Here is an 18,820-nt window from a genome sequence, read left to right on the forward strand (position 1 = left end):
TTTAAAGACTGTTCAGTAGCAGTTTGTTTGTATCTGTTTAGTATCTTTCTTATTTTTACAGACTTTGGAAACATTGGCTTCGTGAAGTATTCCCTAAACTTGAGTTAATTATAGATGTGTTCTTTTCACATTGTATGGGAAGTAGGATGGTGTTTGAACTGAGGATAAGACCACAAATTAAAAACAGTAGAAATTTAAGTTTACTTTGAAACTTTTGTATGAAATGATAGTGCTCTGAGGCAGTGTCCTAGTTAATGAAAATTCAATCCTTGTTAATGTCTCCCTGGCTCATACCAATATTGCAAGACCCCAGATTGTGAGTTCTAATGTTAATCTCTTTTTATAAGTAATAAGGCCTGAATAGCAATTGTTGATATTTAATGTGTTCTAGGCGTCACTTTTGTTATTTATTTATTTATTTTTTCATTTTAAAAGGACAGGCTTATTAGGAAAAGGAGAATAAGAGAGGCACCTGCATAGTCACAGGTGGGCAGGAGAGCTGCCAGATTATCACTTTTAATCTGAAGAAAAATATTCTTGTCAATGAAGAACTAAAATTTAATGAGGTTAATATGGTAAATAGGTGAATGGCTTCGTTTCAAATTTCGAATTTGTCTGGTTAACCACTACTCCGATGCTGTCCATTTTGTAAAACCATTCTGTGCAATTTGCATGAGTCTCTCAGATTATTGTCTTCTGTATACTTGTAAAATGCTTTAGAAGAATAGGTACCTTTGTTGTTATTGAATATTATATGTTTAGTGAACCCCTGAACTATAGAATGCATTCTGCTCTAGGAAAGTTATATTACTATTAAGTAGAACCATTGCATCTAGAATCAGGTAATTGAACTTATATATTACTTTTCTTTTTGGGTAGTGTTTAAATAGTTATTTAAAGGCATTTAAATACCATTATATGTAATATGTGACTCTTGGAGGTGGTTGAGTGAAAACTGATACCAATACCTTACCAGAGCTGTATGAGTGACGATCATAATAGAAACAAAAGCGTAAAGCTTTGTTTGAGATTTTTGCATTGATTAGCAAGGGACCCCTTGCTCTTAGCCAAAAATGATAATTCAGTTTCTGGGAACTTTAGGCAGTGAGAGAGCCATTCCTTCAATTTTTTGTTTGTATTTGTCCAAAGTTTAAACTCCTTTGTCAAGTCATAATGTAAAAGAAACAGTTGCCTTAGGACTATTTTCAGATGCTGCACTGTATGTGGTCTGTGTAGTTCTAAGAAAGAACAGTGGTGTTATTTCATGTTATTTTACTGTTTTTGATTTAATTTTTTTCATTATACACATGCCATGTTTTATAATTTGTCACTTGGTGCAAGTTTCCTTTGTGGTTAATTTTTCAGATAAAACCATGTTTTAAGACAAAAAAATGATCACCCCTACATGACAATCTAGTATTTTCACGCTTAAGGCATTAGGTCCTTCATAGGCTCATATTACAGATTTGGGACTGCTTGCTTTTTCTTTTACAGCAATGAAATTGAAAGAATGGTGGAAAGGCATGAACGTTTTAAACCTGAAATGTTTGCAGAATTGCTGCAAGCAGCAAATACAGCTGATGATTATAGGAAATGTCCTGTAAGTATAATTTGGAGAATATTCTCCAAATGCTCCTATGTTTGTAAATTTGAAAATAGACATTTAGAAAATATCATGTAAATATTAATTATATGTGCAATTAATTTTACGAATTTTTTTCAGTATTATTTTACGTAACGATTTGTAGGTTACTATATAGGTACAAAATTCACTTTGTGAGCTATTTAGCTCAACATTTCTTTAAAAGTTGTTAACTTTGTGAAGGATTTAAGGTAGCATATGATGATAATTTTTTTTTAAGTTGTAAAAATAAGATTTGACTAATGGGAAGATTTTTTTAAATGAACAATACATGTGGTATCATTCTTTTCTCATGTATGTTAATGACTTTAAGGGTTTTTTTAGGTTGACTTTTTATCTTAACAGATGTACCAAAATGCTAAAGAAAAGTACTTTGTTTAAAAATAAATATCCTTTTAAATCACTAATTAAGACCGTTTGTAACAAGTCTATGTTAGTATACTGAAGAAATAAAGTTCTGGTACAGGTTAAGCCTATCATTGCATAATATGAATTGCCTAAGGAACATTATTAGTGGTTTATCTGTTTTGATAATTTCAAAACTTGCTTTCTGTGTTTTTCTTTAGAGTAACTGTGGCCAGTTTATAAAAATCCGCCGTGTTTTAATGAATTGCCCAGAGATTGTTACAATTGGTTTAGTCTGGGATTCTGAACAATCTGACTTGACCGAAGATGTTGTTCGGAATCTAGCAACACATCTTTACCTTCCTGGGGTATCTGTACTGTTTGCATTCTCTTCCCTTTTATTTTTAAATTCCTCTGAAACATGTTTGTGTATTATTATGTTTTTCAAAATTAAATTTTTTTTCTAAATAATATTTATATGAAACTTTGATAAACTTAATCAAGTCAGGCTAGTGCTTGTCTTTCTTGCATAGACTTTGAGTGACTTCTGTTGAAAGTTACAAATTATACTCTCTCATGTCTCTTCAGTGCTCTACTCTGGAGATGTGACAATATGATGGTGATAACACTAATTTCTTAAAGTGCTTATTACCGTCTTAATATAGTTAGAACTGGTTTTTGTTACAATTAAACTTTTTAAAATATATTTTTAATAATACATATAATGCATGTAAGAATTACCAGGAAATGTGTGATTTAGCTCTCATTTTGAGTTCATGTATATGAATTATCAATTCTGTATAATTGGAAATAATGTGTCCTGAGTTAAATTATAAGAACTTATTTAATTGAACTTAATATTTCTTATGTACTAATTAAAAGTAATAATTGTGTGCAATGTTAGTGGTGCCTTTGATACAAATATATTGGATTAGATTATAGAATGCATAAGAAATATTTTTCAGAGTGAAAAATTATTCCTCGTTTTTTTGAAGTATGGTATTTAATGTGTGTTCTTTTTTTAAAACAGCTTTTTTATAGGGTTACAGATGAAAATGCCAAAAATAGTGAACTTCACCTTGTTGGTATAATCTGTTATGCCAGTCGACATTATTGTGCCTTTGCTTTTCATACTAAGAGTTCCAAATGGGTATTTTTTGATGATGCAAATGTAAAAGAAGTAAGTAACATTTTTACTGAGTAATATAACCATTAAAATTTTTACTTTTTAGGAATAAATGATATAATATATACATAACAATGTAATGATAGAATGATGTAATTATATAAAATAATATATAATTATTGTGAAGCAATGATAAATGGGCTTAATAATTTTAGGTTCATTTATAAATAATATATTGAATATTTAATAATCATTAAGTTTGTGCTTTTATTATTGAAATCTGGTTTATTTTGAAGCCAGCTTTTAACTAGTCATTTCCAGAATAATAGAAAAGTGATTAAAAAACATTAGTATAAAATATGCAGTTGTCATTGATCCATAGGTTTGCCCTTTGTCTGATATACAGTTGCTACATGTATTTCTTTGTGGAGAAAAAAACTTTTTATTTATTTATTTTTAACAGTGACTTTCCAAATTTCCTGTTTGGCATTCAAAATTAAGTATCTATTTTATATTTGGGTAAATAAAAATAAAATGGGTTAGTTATAGTACTCAATAAGGAATATCTATCAGAATCACATTTGAGTCTTTTTAGAGAACATATATGCCTAAATTCTTGACTTCTTTATTCAGTGGTATAGGAGCCAATGCCTGAATTTTTAAAAAATTCTGGAGGAGATTGAGACTTTACCACAGTTGAAAGCTGTTGGTATACTCTAGTTTTTGCATGATTCATTCTAATTTTTGTGCCTTATGTGTAATGGGGTCTGAGTTCATTTTTCATATGACTGTCCTGTTGTTCCAGTACCATTTGTTATTTTTCTGTTTTATATGGACTTTTATATTTTTACATCCCCATTAAATTGCCTTAAAATCTTTGTCAAGTCAATTAACCACATATGTGAAAAGTTTTTTAAAATTTCATAACCTAAATCTTGGTATAGAGAGTGTGTAATTTTGTCCGTCAGTATTTTAAATGATAATATTGAAAATGATTTTTGTTTAATTTGACTAGTTACAAAATAAATCAAAAGAACTGTTGAACTGCTAGCATCTGAGTGACTTTAAAATGTTTTAATACCAAATTCCTTCAATCTCTGCCTTTTCGTGTAACATACTGATTATAAGGCTTTGCTTTGTGTTCATTGTGGATTTTTTAAAGGTTGGAACTAAATGGAAAGACGTGGTCTCCAAATGCATCCGATGCCACTTCCAGCCACTGCTGCTGTTCTACGCGAACCCAGATGGCTCAGCAGTCTCTACTGAGGACGCACTCAGTCAGGTCATGCCCTGGGCCCATTATAAATCTGCTGCAGAAAATACAGGTAATTTCTTTCTTAGGTTGTTTTCAGTGTTTTTCTATTATAATAGTCACACTCGGAACACTCATATACTTAGTATAAAATGAATGTTGAAGTCAATTTCAAAATTGAATTTCAGCAAAGTGGGTTTAGGAAAATTCTTCCTGTTTGACTTAATCTTTAGAAAGAAACCTTTCCTCACCAGTGGCCTCAGGAGCACCTGCAGGAGCCACCCACACAAGCACAGGAAGGGTTATTTGGCTGCTAGCTCTGCCTGGCAGTAAAATATCAAGATTTAAGTGAGTTGATTCCCTGGAAAAGGCCAACAGAGCCAGGCCATTTTACCATGCATGTAGAAACCCTGAAAAGATGTAAGTCCACTATGTTTTTAAGTAATTTTGTTTACAGTAATAAAAATGCTTGGGCAGATAATTCAGACATCTCTTCGAGTAGGAAGGCGGAAGGGGATGAAACATTTTTGTTTGTCTTTTTAAGGATGTGAAAAACCCTCAATTTGTAAATCAGATAATCCAAAAGAAAATGGAGTTGGTGATCAGGCAAAACAGAAAGAAAATCAGAAATTTCAAGCAGATAATAATTCATCATTTAATCAGAGCCACATTCAGTCAAATGGTAATAGGGGACCAGGTATGTGTTTAAATTGTCATTTTTATGTTGTCCCTGATTAGTAAGAATTCTCCTTTTCTTCTCTTACTGAGTCTGTCGTTCCTCATAAGGGCTGTACTCCAGGAGGGTACAAAACTCATATGGGCTGTACTCCAGGAGGGTACAAAACTCCATTTCCTTGGCAATGGAGATAAAATAACAAGTAAATAACAGAATTTTGTCTTCATGACTTATGCTTTTCTGTGAGATGGGTGGGGTTATCTGAACAATCTCACTGCAGCAGTATTTGAGATTCTCCACCCTCTCAGCTGTGGTAATAAGGCCTGAGGCGATCTGGATGGTTCCCAAAGGTGATAATGGGCCTGCCTTTCAAGGAGTTAATGATTAAATCGGAGAGAAAAAACCTGAATTAATAATTTGGATCACATCCCAAAATGAAATTTAACATTAGTGAATGCAACAGAAGTTCAAAGTTACTAGAGCTATAGTTTATTCTTAACCTATTTTCACCCAACTGTCTTACTACTGTCACCTTGTGATTTTAATTTTCACAAACTAGGGTACTATGATTTGGGTCCAAATCCAGGCATCACAGTAGGATGTTTGTTTATGGTTTAGAAATAGATGAAACTAATTTTGTGGATGCTCAGGTTGGTTTTTCAAATACCCTTTAAATATATGAATGAAATAATGTATGATCAGAAGAGTAACACATTCAATGAAAGTGGAAAGATTCAGAATTCACACCTCACCAACAAAGAACTACAATAAAAGCTTTTAAAAATTCATAACAAAGCTGTACCTGTTGTCTTATCAATTGTTGATACTCTTAGATTAAAGGTGTTTTCTGTTTTTCAAAAGCTCTTTACTTTTAAGGCCAGAAACTGTATGTTAAGAACATAATCACTGGTTGGGGTTAAGTCTCAGCGCTATCAAGCTATTGTCAGCCACTGCAGCCTGAGTTCCATCCCTGGCCAGGGAGCTGACCCACATGGCTCAGCAGACCTCTCCTGTCTCACCCTCTACTCCCCTCAGCAGTGTATTTCAAGTCAATCTGCCTGTTCTGCTCCCCACTCTGTCTCTGGTGAATCCTCTTACCCCCACACCTCTGGCCTACACCCCAGTTCTTGTGTTCATAAATAAATAAATAATTTTTTTTTTAAAAGAGCATAAACACTGGAGCCAGACAGCTTTAAGTCCTTAATTCTGGTCTTCCATTTACAAGCTGTGTGAACTGGGGCACACTTTAAACTACTCTATGTCTTAGTTTTCTGGTCTGAGATGATAGTAATTGTAGCCACCTTGGAGTACTAAATGAGCTAAGACTCTTAAACTAGTGCCTGTCACATAGGGACCCTTTACCTCTTGCTGTTTTCATGTCTTTTTCCTCCTTTACACTTGCTTTTGGTGCTAGCCAAGAAGTCTTAAAAGATAACATGCCTCTGCAGTGTCAGAATAAATAACAAAGAGTTAAAGTTAAGCATACAAATGGGTTCATTTTGTACTTTCATCTTTATTTTGTTTTTAATACATAACATTTTAAACAACTCTTACATAAATTCAGTTTGTAATTTTAATGAGCAGTTTGAAAAATGATTAATATTATTATAAAATTGGCTTCTTTTATAGTTAAATTACGTCACAGTGATCAAAGGGAAAAAATGAAAGACATTTCCAGAGAATGTGCTCTAAAAGCCATTGAACAGAAAAACTTACTTTCTTCACAAAGGAAAGACCTGGAGAAGGGACAGAGAAAGGATCTGGGCCGACATAGAGGTAAACTACGAGTTGATAGCGATAGCGTTCATTTGAAAGGAGCTTAAAATAGATTTCATGATTGTAATATAATTAGATTTTATATGTTTACAAATTGTGTTATCTATATTGACCTTTGTTTTAATATAATTTCTCTAATATACCTACACTAAATCTATGTATGTAAAAATTTCCTAGTTGCTCTTGAAAGACTGGACCAGCTTGTACTCCCACCAATAGGAATTGGGTGTCTGTTTCTTCAGACAACCAATTTAGCTGAGATTATTTAAAAAACTTTTGAATTTTACCAATATAAGAGGTGGAAAATATTTTTATGATTTTCATTAATTGTGAGTGACATAGAATGATTTAAAGAACTGTTTTAAGATCTGCTTTAGAGATAATTTTTAAAGTCAACATAGAAAGCACTTTTGGTCTCAAAAATGAGATAGAATTTAAATACTCACAGTTACTATTTATTTATCTATTACTATTTATTTAACTTGTGACTAAAAGGTGACTTTGAAGAGTACTTCATTTGTATCTTTATCTCTTTTTTAAAGATTTAGTTGATGAAGATCTTTCACATTTCAAGTCTGGATCACCCCCTGTACCAAACGGCTTTAGACACTATGGAAATACACAGCTGTATCACAGTCAAGGAAGAGGACCATATAAACATGACCGAGTTGCCCAGCAGAATCTAGCTTCTACCCAAATATTAAGTTCAAGTAAATCCCAGTGTCTTGCTCCAGGAGAGAAAACAACTAGCAAAATGAAAAGCGACAGTGGCACTGGCTATGACACAGACAGCAGCCAGGATTCTAGAGACAAAGGAAGCAGCTCTACCGGCGGCAATAAAAGCCGGAATCGCAGTTGGAAACCCATGAGAGAAACATTAAATGTTGACAGTATTTTTAATGAAAGTGATAAAAAGCAGCAGAGCCCAAGACATAAATCAACCACTGGCACTGGTAACAAATCTAAATGTAGTAAAGATCAGAATTTTAACAATTGGCCAAAAGAAAATCCAAAGCAAAAGAGTTTAATGACCATCTATGAAGATGAAATGAAGCAGGAGATAGGGAGCAGGAATTCTCTTGAATCTAGTGGAAAAGGAGAGGAGAAAAATAAAAGCCTCAAAGAAACTAAAGTTCATGGTGATAACTGGCAGCTGCAAAGGGCTGAGTCCGGCTATGAAAGCAGTGATCATATCAGTAATGGGTCTGCTAATTTGGACTCGCCTGTTATTGACGGGAATAGCGCGGTAATGGATGTCAGTGGCGTTAAAGAAGCAGTGCCCTTCAGGTAACGCCAAATTACATGAATTATTTCCCCCCATTTTCCTCTTCTCTAATTAATTGAAGTAATTTCGAATTTGGAGTCAATTAAATATAATGGAAATAGCATAAGCTCCGACTCAGCTACCTGAGTCCTATAGGTGATTTGATAATTCAGGTTTCTGTTTTTAATAATGTTAAAAATAGCAATTACCTATTCTTAGGAAATTAGGAAATACAGAAATAGATCATAATTGGTGCCACTGAAAACCATGAATATATATGCAACAGGTTTTTTTTTTTTTTTTTTTAAAGCTTTATTTATTTATTTATACAAGCACTGGGTATAGTCAGAAGCATGGGAGGGTGGGAGAATTCACCAGAGCCAGAGCAGGGAGCAGAGCAGGCAGAAGGACCAAAGTACACTGCTGAGGGGAGCAGCGGACTGCAGGAGAGGTCTGCGCGCCATGTGGGACCCTCCTCCGGTGGCGGGGGAGCAGCTGGGGATCGAACCAGCGCTGCAGAGGCTGCGGGCAGCTTTGCAACCCAGAGCTCAACCGCTGCGCCACCGGGGAGGCCCTATGCAACAGGTTTTAAAGCACAGATTTAAATTGATTTCCTCTTAGTCATTAAGTTAATGTAATTCTGTAATTCTTCAATTTATTTGATGTTAATTTTCCCACCTCTAACATCTGTAACTCAGAACTGGGTTTCTTATCTGGTATCACAACCCAGTTGCATGGAAGAGATATTTTTCCCTTTAGTGAATATAAAACAATTTAACAAGTAAATTTTTCGTCTTTTGATTCTTAATTAGCTCATTCTGAGTACATTTATAATTTTACTTAGGCCAGTGTAGCCACTATTTCTGACTAATGTTTCAGTCCATCTAAAACATTTTAATTTTGTATTAGCTGGTATTTTACCACATTTGCTATTAAAAAGATATATTTGTAAAAGGTACTTTTTATTTTTTATTGAAATAATCATTGTAATAAGGACTTAGGGAAACTTTTTATTTGGCAGGTGATTTTGTAACTTTTTGGAAAGGGGCAGACTAGGGTAGTAGAAAGATCAGGATTTTGTAACCAGATAGACTTGGATTTTAATTCTTAGACAAATTAAATTACCTTTCTTAGCTTTAATCTCCTATTGTAAAATGAGGATAAAACCTACTCTAAGTGTCATGTAAGATGAAAATTGAATAATATAAATTAATACTGTAGAATAGCACATGGGAAATAATACTTGTTTAACAAATATTCCTTTCTTTTTCTTAGACTGAATTACAGTAGTCATCCATGATAGCTGATGTGTTTGTGTGCATTTTATTCTATTTTCTAGTGACCAGGTTAATACAAACAATCTAAATGTAGAACATGGAAACTGTACCTCCCACCAGAGCAAAAACCACTTGGAAGGTAAAGATTTAAATATATTGTAATGGTAGCAGTAAAGATTAAGTTGTGGTAATATGAATAAGATGCTAAGAATTGATAATTGTATGAGCAATGAGGCTAGAAGTTGGGAAATGCCATGCTTGGGGGCTTTGTAAAGGAATTGATACTTCAAGGAATGTGAAAGCAGACAGTATATCAGTCAGGATAGGCTGGGTTCTAGGCCTTGTATTGATTGATACCACTTCAAACAGTGGACGTTAGCATGGAGTCTCTTTCTAGTAATCACTCAGTGCCCTGGGCTACTGAGGCTCCAGCTCCATAAAACCTTCTCTGATTGTTGCAGTGTTGGGGAGTTAGGAGATTGAAGGAGAAAAATGTGCAGTCACATGTTAGCTCTTAACACTCGAACCCAGAAGTGATAATGCACTTCCATTCACATAGGTGTAAAAAGTCCTAACGTCTACCACAGGCATGAAGGACAAATAGAAAAACTGATGAACAATTGGAAAAGTTCAGTTTGGAAACAATAATATGTACTATTATTATAGGTGATTTCTTGGCAACACCTGACAGCAGCAGAACTAAAGAAATTTAGATGTTTGAATTATATAGACGTCAGGGTTGCTATTGGTAGAATATAACTGGAGGCTTTAGGAGAGAGGAATCAAGGAAAATTATGAGCAAGGAGATTATTGAAGTTACAATCAAAGACAGTGCTTTCAAATCTTAGAATTCAGAGGATTAAAAAGGATATGATTTTTATAATAAATATTAATATCAAAAATATCATTATGCATATCAAAAATTTAAAGTTTCTTTTTAGCCTTTATTCTTAAGGCATTGGTGCAGGTTTTTTTTTCAGGTTGCAGACCCTGAAAATGATTAAATGTTAAATGATTTTGTTTTCATCAAATACTATAATATCAGAAGGAAACACTTATATTAAGGAAATAACTTTCCTTTCTCATATGAATGTCTCGCTAGTTTAAAAATCTGATAAAAGTCTGGTAACCAAGTATTACAGGAAACTGTAAAGGGCTGGCCAGAAATCAACAGCAGGAGTTGGTGAAATTGAACAATAACCTTAAATTCAATCCGCCTTACAAAATGATACTTGCTTCCTGGTGGTAAGAAAAACACAAGGTCATAGAGATTTTGATGGTTAAGAGTACACTGCGATAGAGAACTTTGTAAAGCATTTCCTCATTTAATCAGAAATAGTATGTATGGAGGCCCTGACATTTTTTTTATTGTGGTAAAAGACACATAACCAAATGTGCCTTTCTAGACATTTTTAAGTGAATACTCAGTGACGCTAAGCGCATTCACACTGTTGTTCAACCACCACCACCACCATCCGTCTCCAGCACTCTGTCATCTCCCTCAACTTGCATTTTTAATTCAGTGTCACTAGACATGTCCCCCACCCCTCAGCCCCTGGGATCCTCCTGTCCACTTTCTGTTTACATGAATTTGGCGAGGTATCAATATCTGTCTTTTTTTGTGACTCTTCTTTCACTTAGCATAGTGTTTCCAGAGTTCATGCATGTTGCAGCAGGACTCATACATTCATTCCCTTTTAAGGTTGAACAACATTATACTTGTCATATATCACGTCTTGATCATCCATTTGTCTCTTGATAGACATCAAGGAACCACCATATTGTTTTTCACAGCAGCTGTGTTATTTATTTGCATTCCCACCAGCAGCATTCAAGGGTTCCAACTTACCCATAGCCTAACAATACTAACACTTGCTGTTTACTTTTATGGTCATTGCCATCCTAATGGGTATGAAGTGTGGTGTTGTGTTGTGGGTTTGTGTAACCCACTTTTATCTAACAACACAGATGGTGTTATATTAAAATTATTTCATATTTAATAAACCTCAAAACTTACCATCGTTCTTTAAGCCAGTCTTTGCCTGGAGAACCTTTGTTCATATTCTTGCTGTATGGTTCCTGTGTAAGTAGCCCCTCCCTTAGTCTGCGACTGAGCATGTGGGTAGGCCTTGTATCCTGAAGCTAAAAACTTGCCCTGCGTGGTAGAATTTAATTCTTTGTGACTGGGTATGATTTTCTTGTTTTCTTTTTTCCTGCTTATAAAATGGGGTTACACTTAGATTATTGACAGAAAAATCACTTTCTATTAGGCTAAAAAACTTTAGAAAGTTAAGGAGCCTTCACATTCTTTTTTAAGTCAACTTAATTCAGTCAATTTAATTTAAGTCACACAAAATGTATTAATGTATTCTGTAAGTTTATTTGATGGTAGAGAACTTAAATGCTATTGTAATTATTTCACTAATTTTTTTCTTCATTGCTAGAAATAATTATATAGACTGACTGACTTCTATGTCGTATTGGGTTCTGCTGCAAAAATCCTTACCTATACTGCCTAAAGCTGTTTGGTTACTTTGTGGAAATTCTGCATTTCCATTTGGATTGTTTTGGCCATTGTTTTAAAGTGGATCACTAATGAGGAGGCATTCAGATGCCTTAAATTACATTTAAGACAGAAGAACTGAAATGTTCAAAAGCATATGGTCAAGAGAAAGTATCACATATTTAAAGAACTGGTATAAGCAGGCCTGGAATACATTGTGGACATTGTGAGATGATGGATAGCGGGATAGGTAGAAGCCAAGTCATGATGAAACTTTCATGTTATATTTAGATCTAACAGTAAGTGGAAATGCACCAAAGGAGAAGGAGAGTAGCACATTCCAGTTTGCATTTTAGAGAAGATTCTTTGGTCACAATGTAGAGTGTGAGTATATAACAGTGGGAGAAAAGTTAGTTAAATGACTAATAGTGTAAGAGAAAAAAGATAAGGGCATAAACCAAGTAGTACCAATGTCAGGAAAGAAGATGTAAGAGATTTTAAGACTCTGTGGATAGTAAAGGCAATTTTTTGTGAAAGCTGTACAGAATGGGGCATAGGGAAGAAACTGTGTATGACTCTATTTGGGACATAATGTAAGTAGATACACCATTTACCAAGTCAAGGAATACAGAAGCAACAAGTTTGGGGTGGATCAGAGAGGATTCCAAATGAATGATTGGATTTGTTTATCATCTAAGTAAATAGGTTTATGAGATTATTAGTGATGTAAGTCTAGAACTTAGGAAAGAGTCTGTAATGGGTAATCATCAGTATATATGGGAATTGAATGCCATAGACATAAGTTTCACTTGGGATAAATAGACATTTCAGGGCAAAAATAGACAAAGCAAGGAACATGGGACTCACTGTATAAGATGAGAGCTGAGGATAATGTCAAGTAGCAATATCATAAAAGAATGAGGAATAGACTGAAAGGTATGAGAAAATACTGAAGAAGGGTTTATCACAGGAAGCTCAGAAAATGAGGGACTTCAAGAAGAAAATTACACAGTTTAGACCAGCAGTTTTTATTGTTTTATTGTTATGTAAGCTTGTTTTAAACCTGAGTCATCTTTTCAGATGAACTATATATTTTGATTTCTTGGATATTGGATCTTGGATTTTCTTAGATACATACAGTATCAAAATGAGCATTATTAGTTAAAGCTTCTTGCCCTGACTTTGAGGTATTTTAGGTGCCAAGTGTTAAAGCAGACTCTTTTAGATTTGCAAAGAATCTGGAACCAAAATTCCCAGTAAAGACACATAGATGTCTATGTCAGCAGAAGAGAAAAATAACACATCTATTTTTAAACTAGTTGGAATTCTGAAGTCAGACCACTTGGTGGCCTGCCATCGTGATCTTCAAGTTTCCTTACTTACTTAAAAGCCTCTGCTGCCTCCTGCTGCCCATTGTGTGGATGCTTTAATGAAAGCAGAAATTCTTTAGAATTGTTTGTTTTCCTTGTGTTTGTGAATATTTAACTTGAAATTATGGTTAAGTAAAATAAACATTTTGAATATAACAATGATGGAAAATTATAATGTAACTTCAACATACACATTTTTCAGGATTTAAAGATTGAAAAACTATCAAGTATTTTTGAACTTTTTTTGTTTTTAATCATAAAGTAGCTGTTGAAGGGAGGCTGAGTTTTTTGAGCCTCAGGCAATGAGGGTTTTTTTTTTTTTAAAGATTTATTTATTTATTTATACAAGCACTGGGTACAGTCAGAAGCACGGGAGGGTGAGAGAATTCACCAGAGCCAAAGTGGAGAGCAGAACAGGTAGAAGGACTGAAGAACGCTGCTGAGGGGAGCAGCGGGCAGCAGAGAGGTCTGCACGCCATGTGGGACCCTCACCCAGCAGCCGGGGACCGAACTGGCGCTGCAGAGGCTGCGGCAGCTTCGCAGCCCAGCGCTCAACCGCTGCGCCAGCAGGGGAGGTCCAGGCAATGAGTTTTGAGTCTCAAGTTTACAAGGATCTAAGACTTTTTGGAATCAATTATACTACCTTTTGTTTTTAAAATTTCATTAACTTGATAAATTTGAAGTAGGTTGGGGGTGGGATAAGAATTTGTTTCAGTTTATATTTATCTAGTCCTGGATCAGTGAGTTGGGAACATGGTAGACAGGATTTAAAAGAAGATAAGCAGTATATTTTTAGGCAATTGTTTAATCATTCTTCAGACTTTTCACTGAATGTCTTTTATGTATTAGCCACTAGGGATGTGCTAACAAAAATGAAGCATAACCTATAATCGGGACATATTTCATTGTTAAGCCGATGAATGCCAGACCTGGAGTTTTCCAAATTCTATCATGTTAAGTTTTTATTGGGAGATTTCATTTACTACATGGCATAGAGGATATTGAATTGTTGAGTGTGTCATACAACTGTTTTCTTGGAAATTACTTTTGCTATTTCACCCAAAGACCATAGTTGTAATCAAATATGTATTGTTTCCCATGGGATAATATTTAATCTTGATCTATTATAGATGACATTTGAATTTGAGTGACAGAGAGCAACAGATATGAACAGAAAGTCTTTATTTTTATTGGGATGTGGCAAAACTGATGGTAATGAGAACATGTTTTCGAAAATTCTTACCTTCATGTAAAAGCTTCAATTTATAAATCCTGCCAGTTGTTTTCCTTAAGGAAGACACAGGTTCACTTCTTTCATTTTTAGAAAAATTTCTGCCAGGTAACTAAGTCTGAATGCACAGAGTTTGTCATCTTTTCAAGTAAAAATGGTATTCAGTCATAAAGGTTAAGTTAAAAATAATTACTGTTTACCTTTTACAGCTTGAGTAAGTAGTCAATAAATGATAGATACTTAGTGGTGGTAAAACATTTCGTATATATCATCATAATACCCTCCTGCCCATTTAATTTCATCTGATATCCTTAATATTCCTGTGAGGTGGGGAGAATAGATACCATTATCTCATTGCATAAATGAGGAAACTGATTTGTAAAGGGTAAAGAGGCTCAGGAAGCTCACTTCATAATAAATAGTTCATCTAAACTTCTACCTAAACCTCTCTCTTCAAAGGCAGCATTTTCCCATCACTTTCCCAGTAAGAAGTTTGTCTTATATGCCAGGGGAAACATGTAGGCTGTCACAACCCCGTGAGAATAGCTCTATTCTGGCCTTGCTGACATTGTCAGGTTTTAGTAAATTGAGGAATCAGCCAATGATTTTGTATAAAGGGTCCAGAATTCAAGGTCTTGAATTCAAGGTCTTGAAGAATTCATGGTTCCTTGTTGGTTGGAAGAGAATTACCTGTGTATACAAAACCTTATGTAAATTTTGGACAAGTAAAATAGTAAATTCTAGAAGATCATTAAAGTAAATTTTTTTCCCTTCTCTCCTCAGGCCTGAGGAAGGAACTCAAGAACTCGGAAGTAGGCTACAAATTACACGAGTCACAGCCACAGTCACATCTACAAGTAAAAAATGCTTTGACTAAAAGGTAATTGTAGATATTTAGAAATATAAAATCTTTATCAGAAGGGCGTAAATACACATTACTACTCTGAAAGCACTGAACCTGCAGTGTTGTTATGCTTGTGTTATTGGGGATCATTAAAATGATGGAGGCCTAAGGGTGGTCAGTTTTAATCCTGCTTACAGCATTCTTGTAAGGCAGACGGTATTTTACAAAAGAGAAAATTTGGTACTGAAATTAAGTCATTTGCCCAAAGCAATGGAGCTGAAGCTTGAGTATAGCTCTTACGTATCTAAAAAAACCTCAACTATTTTCATTGTTCTGCTCTATTTGAATTCCATGCAGTTCACATGAGAGAAATAATCATTCAAGAAAAATTAATATGCAGTGCGATGCGATAACTTTTATTCCCACCCTAAAGGTTAATTATGACCTAAATAAGGTTCATCTTTTGTTTTATGATTTTTTAAATTTCTAATCATTTTTATTTATTTATTTATTTATTTATTTATTTATTTATTTATTTATTTATTATTTTTATATTCCCCATACAATTAAAACCCCCTGATTTTGACCCCAATCCCTCCTTTCCCCACCCCCCAAATGTGTCTCTGGTTCATAGTTGTTTGTTGATTTTGATTTTTTTTTCTTTCTTATAGTTATTCTTTTTCCTGGTCCCTTATTTAGGTTTTCTAGATTCCTGTAATGAGTGAAACCATCCGGTATTTTTCTTTTTCTTTTTGGCTTATTTCGCTGAGCATGATCCCTTCCAGCGCCATCCATGTTGCTGCAAATTGCATGTGTTTATCTTTTTTGAATGCTGAGTAATATTCCATGGTGTATATGGACCACATCTTCTTGATCCAGTCATCTATTTTTGGGCATTTGGGTTGTTTCCAAAGCTTAGCTGTTGTAAATTGTGCTGCTATAAACATAGGGGTGCTGGAGCTCTTTGGAATTAATGTTTCTGTGTCCTTTGGGCAAATACCTAGGAGTGGAATTGCTGGATCATATGGAAGCTCTATGTTTAGTAGGTTGAGGAATCTCCACACAGCTCTGCATAGTGGTTGGACCAGTTTGCACTCCCACCAGCAGTGCAGGAGAGTTCCTTTTTCTCCACACCCTCGCCAACATTTGTTGTTGCTGTTTTTTTTAATAGGTGCCATTCTCACTGGTGTGAGATGGTATCTCATTGTAGTTTTGATTTGCATTTCCCTGATTGCAAGTGACGTTGAACATTTTTTCATATGTCTGGTGGCCATTTGTATTTCCTCTTTGGAGAAGTTTCTTTTTAGCTCTTCTGCCCATTTTTTGACTGGGTTATTTTCTTTCTTTTTTTTTTTAAAAGATTTATTTATTTATTTATTTATTTATTTATTTATTTATGCATGCAAGCACGCATGCAAGCACGCATGCATGCAAGCAAGCACGCATTCATGCAAGCAAGCACTGGGTACAGTCAGAAGCGCAGGAGGGTGAGAGAATTCACCAGAGCCAGAGTGGGGAGCAGAGCATGCAGAAGGAATGAAGTACACTGCTGAGGGGAGCAGCGGGCTGCAGGAGAGGTCTGTGCGCCATGCGGGACCCTCCTCCAGTGGCCGGGGATCAGCTGGGGATCGAACTGGCGTCGCAGAAGCTGCGGGCAGCTTCGCAACCCAGCGCTCAATCGCTGCGCCACTGGGGAGGCCCCATTGACTGGATTATTTTCTTTGTTTTTGTTGAGTCTCATCAGCTCTTTGTAGATTTTTGTGATCAGTCCTTTATCGTTAGTGTTGGGTGCAAAAATTTTCTCCCATTCGGTGGGGTTTCTCTTTGTTTGGTTATTGTCTCTTTTGCTGTGCAGAAGCTCTTTAATTTGATGTAGTCCCAGCTGTTTATCTTTGCCTTCACTATCACTGCTTTGGGTGATGCATCTGTAAAGATGTCTTTGAGGTGCATGTCATGTAGTTTTTCACCTATATTTCCTTCTATATATTTTATGGTTTCAGGTCTAAATAAGGGTCATCTTAAACAAATTGTTTAATTAGTACATTATCCTTATAGCATTTTATCTCAAAATTAAAGTACCTCTGTGTTTGGTAAACTTTGCTTTGTGTTTTGAGGCATTGAATTGTTTGCTTGTAATACTTTCCTGAAGTTCATGCTACATTTTATCACAAATAAATATAACTTCAGTGTAATAGCAAGTGATGCGTTGGGAAGGTAAATTACAGGACAAATGTTGGTTTTCCTCCAGATTTGCATATTTGCATGTGGTATTTTATTTTGGGTTTTGTTTTCACATTTCAGGTCACATATAGGTGAAACCAATGAAAAATCATTCCCTTCATCCAGTTCACAAGTACTCAAGGACCATACAGCAAGAAGGCAGAACCACCAAGCAGATGAATGGAAACTTGAAAAATCAAGTCAATCCAAATTTTCTGAAAGGCTTAACGCAGAAAATTCTGAGAGAAAAGGTTTACCTTTTCACATTAATGATACTTCTGAAAAGCGAGTGAACAGTCCTGAAATAGTCTTGCAATCTTCATTATGGTCTTCACACGTGAGAACCAATGAGTTAAAGCAAGAAACTGCTCCTCTCATCCAGCAGCAAAATATGATGGAACCATGTTATTCTGTGAACTCTGTACCCAGAGAGCATTTAATTCAGTCAACCTGTAAGGCTGATGCTTGTCAGATGCCAAAGCTTGTTTGCCAGAATCCACCACCTCCTTTGCCACCAAAGAAATATACCATAACCAGTGTGCCACAATCAGAAAAAAAGGACCCTTTGCCTGATGCCAAGCTTACAGAGATGTTGAAAGCTAATTCTTCAAGTCTTCCAAAGCACAGTTTAAGTACAGCTTCAGAACCAGGTTTAGAAGTAAATAATTATGTCAATGATGAGAAACTTAAGGAAACATTTCACGTAAAAGAGCATGTTGGCAAAATACCATACTACACATCCAGCTCTTCAGCTAATGATTTTCAAGCTAACTTGGGTACAGCTGTTGATGTCCTTTGCCAATCAAAAACAGACTCGAGTTCTCCTGTTCCAAATGAGACAATTGCATTAACTACCTATTTTTCAGTTGACAGCTGCATGACTGATACTTACAGATTGAAATACCATCAGAGGCCCAAGCTCTGTTTTCCAGAGAGCAATGGCTTGTCCTGATCATTCACTAGCTGAGAATGAAAAAGGAGTAGGGCCTGTGGTATATATACTCTTGGTTCTAACTGCCCTTCTGAGCAAAGTCACAAACCTAGTATACACTGTAATAGGTGAGTGTGAAACCAGCAAGCTCGACCTTCTTGGAGGCCATTAAAATATTGTAAGAACCCACTGACCAAACCTAGTGACGTATAAAATTAAAATCATGGCAATTTTAAAGTCATCACTTCACCTTTCTATATACATATATGTACATGTATTTTCATGTGTTCAACTTACTGGATATTTTAGGAATTTCCTTTGATTAGTGTGGACATGCTTGAAAAATAGAAAATCTGGGGGTAT

At 35.1% G+C, this 18,820-nt stretch overlaps 1 protein-coding gene across 1 annotated transcript in view; it reads left to right on the forward strand.

The window, feature by feature from the left end:
* The window catches only part of USP53 (ubiquitin specific peptidase 53), a gene marked incomplete at both ends in the record, with an annotated part of 32,038 nt that extends 13,449 nt beyond the window's left edge, over positions 1-18,589 (forward strand). Inside the window, 12 exon segments of the mRNA XM_084252549.1 lie at positions 1,495-1,600; positions 2,209-2,355; positions 3,018-3,167; positions 4,276-4,438; positions 4,910-5,062; positions 6,671-6,817; positions 7,360-8,104; positions 9,421-9,497; positions 15,246-15,342; positions 17,608-18,468; positions 18,470-18,522; positions 18,525-18,589. Of these exon segments, the coding sequence (XP_084108675.1) occupies positions 1,495-1,600; positions 2,209-2,355; positions 3,018-3,167; positions 4,276-4,438; positions 4,910-5,062; positions 6,671-6,817; positions 7,360-8,104; positions 9,421-9,497; positions 15,246-15,342; positions 17,608-18,468; positions 18,470-18,522; positions 18,525-18,589 (2,764 nt within the window).
* Positions 18,590-18,820: the final 231 nt, after the last annotated feature.

The sequence above is a fragment of the Talpa europaea genome (assembly GCF_964194135.1).
Source record: "Talpa europaea genome assembly, chromosome: 13".
NCBI classification, from domain to species: Eukaryota; Metazoa; Chordata; class Mammalia; order Eulipotyphla; family Talpidae; genus Talpa; species Talpa europaea.